A 3,453-nucleotide genomic window follows, 5' to 3' on the forward strand; every position below is an offset into this window, starting at 1 on the left:
GGCTCTCATTTTGGCTCTGAATAACCTATATTTATAACATATAACAAGATGCATTTTATTTTTTAAGAAGAATCAAAATAGCATAGATAGACTTAATTATTACTTTTTAGAAACTGGCATCTGGCCTCCACTAAACACATCTCTTTAAAAGGTATACTTCCCACCATATCCACCTCTGTCCACCCAAATGTTCAACACAATTAAATATCAGGAGGTGGACCCTATGGACAAAAGCACCGAGTGAGGTATTTATCATGAAGACAAATCCTCCAACTCAGTTATTTTATCAACTAAATTGCAATGTATTTAAATTTCATATTTTCTTCCTTGCTAAGAATATTCTAGGTAGCCTATATGTAAAATTCCTCTTTGTGATTATCGAATAAAAGGCTAACAAAATGTTCAGCTTCCATCTTAAGTACTTATGATATTCTTTAATAAGAGAAGGCAGTAAAGTTTCATGACCAGACTCCCAGCCCAAGGACTATGACCGTGCATTTAAATGTAAATAGATAAAGCCACTTACTTTTTCAACAAAGGACATTTTCTCCACTTTTGCCAATTCAAGCTCATTCTCTAGATCCTTGTAAGCATTCTGCAGTGCTGCTAAGGTATCCTGCGAACTGTCATTTTTGGATTGCAACACTTGGATCTTCTGTTCCAATTCCACTGTCAGATTTCCCAATTCTACTTTTTGCTTCTTCCAAAGCTGCTGCTCTCCTTCCACCTGGGACAGTCTAGAGGCCAGCTGCTCTTGGTCTTGAATTTGACCTTTTAGTCTACTGATTTCTTCATCCTTCTTCTCTAGTTTATGTTTGCCATCTTCTACTTCTTGAATGAGGACACTCACAGAAGATTGCAAAATAATGTAATTATTTTTGGCCTCATCAAGGCCTTGTACCAACTGAGCCTTCTCTAGTTCAAGACAATCAATCTGACTGCTTAGATCCTGTTCTTTGGCCTTACAGGTCTCTCGGTCATTACACAAGCCTGTCACTTTCTCGTTGAGCTCTTTCAATTGTATCTGAAGCACCTCTACTGCACTGTTAGAGTCTTCTTTCATCTGGACTATTTCTTGCTCTTTTTCTTGCAATAGATTTTCAAACGAAGAATTCAGTATTTCTAATTCAGACACTCGCCCTTGCTGTTTTTGTAATTCTTTGCCCAGATTTTCTTTTTCTGACCTTATATTAACAAGATCTAATTCCATATCTCTCAGGTTTTGAGCCATTCCTTCTATTTTTGCTTTTAGGGTCTCTGCCTCTGCCTTGGAATTCTCTGCCTCAAGAAGCGCACGCTCTTGGTTTTTCCCTGATATCTCTAGCTCTCTTTCAAGGTTCTCAGCTCTATCCTTAAGTAAATCAGCATGATGCTCACTTTCCTTCAGTTGTTCTAAGACATGGAGCTGCCTCTTTCCATCAGCTTCTATGCCGGCCTTCAGCTTTTCAACGCTATCTCTCAGCCGATGCACTTCCTCCATGGGTGAGTCCAGACTCTGTTCTTTGGCCTTCCAGGTTTCTTGGTCACTACACAAGGCTGCAAGTTCCTCATTCAGCTCTTTCAACTGAACCTGAAGCATCTCCGCTGCAGTCTTAGATTCTTCTTTGATCTGTATTTTCACTTGTTCCTTTTCTTCTAAGAGAGTTTTAAGTGAAGAGAGCAGCTTGTCTAATTCTGACACTTGATCTTGTTTTTCTTGTAGTGCTTTTGTCAGATTTTCTTTTTCAGATCTTACCAAGCCAAGGTCTGATTCTAAAACTTTCAGGCTGTCGGCCATCTCTTCCATTTGTGTTTTTAGAGTCTCTACCTCTGCTTTGGAATTCTCAGCATCAAGAATCACCAGCTCTTGGTTTTCTTCTGACATCTGCAATTCCCTTTCAAGGCCCTCCACTTTATCCTTAAGCGAATCGTTCTCCCTCTCGCGTTCTTTCAGTTTCTCTGCCACGTGGAGCTGCTTCTTTTCATCGGCCTGGATACGGACTCTCAGTTTCTCGATGCCTCTTCTCAGCTGATGTACTTCCTCTTGCGTGGAGCTCAGCCTCTCTGCAAACTCGCCCTTCTCCAGCAGTGCAGCCTCCAAGGCCTTGGAGATGTTCAACTTTTCCTGTTCCGATTCACTCAGTCTGGCCTGCAGGCTTTCAGATTCCCTGCAAAGCGATTCTTTCTCTTTATTCAATTGTCCCATTTGGAGTTCCAGCTCACATTTTACCAAAGACAGTGCCTGCGAGTCCTTTTCCAAGCTCTGCAGCTGCTCCTGGAGGTGAGCTTTATCTTTTAACAGCTGGTTCACATCAGAGGACAAAGCCTGAATTTGTTCTGTTTTGTCCTTTACCTCTGCCTCCACCACCTGAATGTGACAGAGACACTCGCCTTGATGAGCCTCGAGCTCTCGTATTTTCTCCTTCATCTTTTCAGACAAGCGATCCAGTTCTTTGTTTTCTTTTGACACTGTATCTAATTCTCCGTGAAGCTGGTTTCTCTCACTGGAGACCACTGAGAGTTCTTCTTCAAGACCAGCAATAACGTTCTGCTTATTTTCATTATCTTTTTCTAAATATAGCTTCTCTCTTTGAATGATCTCTAAGTCAGCTTCCGCAGAGAGGGCACGATGCTCGATGCCAGCCTTCTCCGATCTGATCCTTTGCAGCTCATTTTCCATGTCCAGAAATCTCTCTCTCCACTTGTCATTCACCTGGGCTTCGTTGTCTTCAATAACTTCACGTGACGATGTATCTGTGCCCATTTCTAAATTAGAACTGAGGCCTTCCGAAGTTTCTCCTCTGTGGTGTAATTCCAGGTTATCACGAGAAAGAGATTCCAATTTTTCACTTAAATCTGAGTTGGCTTTCTTAAGTTCCTCGACTATTTTTTCCAGTTCTACATAGGCTTCCACTTTGGTCGCTAGTTGTGCTTCCTGTGAATCGAGTTTTGAGTCTAACTCTTTGATTTCATTTAGCAAACTTTCAACTTTTTTGTCACGGTCCTCTATCACATGAAGCAATCTCAAATTCTCATTTGATGTCTCTTCTACCTGCAGCTGAAGATTCTGGACGGTTACCTGATTCTCCAGAAAATCCATGGGTACCAAAGCATTAGGATCAGAAAACGACAATTCAGAAATGCATTCTGAACGGCCCTGGGTTTTGTCCTCTCCTGGAGTCCCATGACTGGTCTCTGGGGACTGCTCGCTAGGACACTCTCCTGGAAGTCTGACTGCACTGGTCTCTGTTATTTTCTCAGTCTCCAGACTGAGGTCCTGCTGAACATCTTTCTCACAAATCTGATGACTGTCATGCTTTGGTGTTCTCTCTGCAGTTTCCAAAGGATATTCTTCTGATTCTTTTACACCATGGCTCTCATTTTGGCTCTGAATAACCTATATTTATAACATATAACAAGATGCATTTTATTTTTTAAGAAGAATCAAAATAGCATAGATAGACTTAATTATTA

The 3,453-nt window shown here is 41.2% G+C and overlaps 1 protein-coding gene across 1 annotated transcript in view; it reads right to left on the reverse strand.

Moving 5' to 3' along the window:
• CENPF (centromere protein F, 350/400kDa) overlaps positions 1-3,453 on the reverse strand; it is a 62,546-nt gene that overhangs the window by 24,884 nt on the left and 34,209 nt on the right. The window contains exon 12 of the mRNA XM_012638319.1: positions 527-3,376. Coding sequence (XP_012493773.1) covers positions 527-3,376 — 2,850 coding nt within the window. The remainder of the gene's footprint in view (positions 1-526; positions 3,377-3,453) is intronic.

Source organism: Propithecus coquereli, unplaced genomic scaffold, assembly GCF_000956105.1.
Source record: "Propithecus coquereli isolate 6110/MARCELLA unplaced genomic scaffold, Pcoq_1.0 Scaffold129, whole genome shotgun sequence".
In the NCBI taxonomy this organism is placed as follows: domain Eukaryota; kingdom Metazoa; phylum Chordata; class Mammalia; order Primates; family Indriidae; genus Propithecus; species Propithecus coquereli.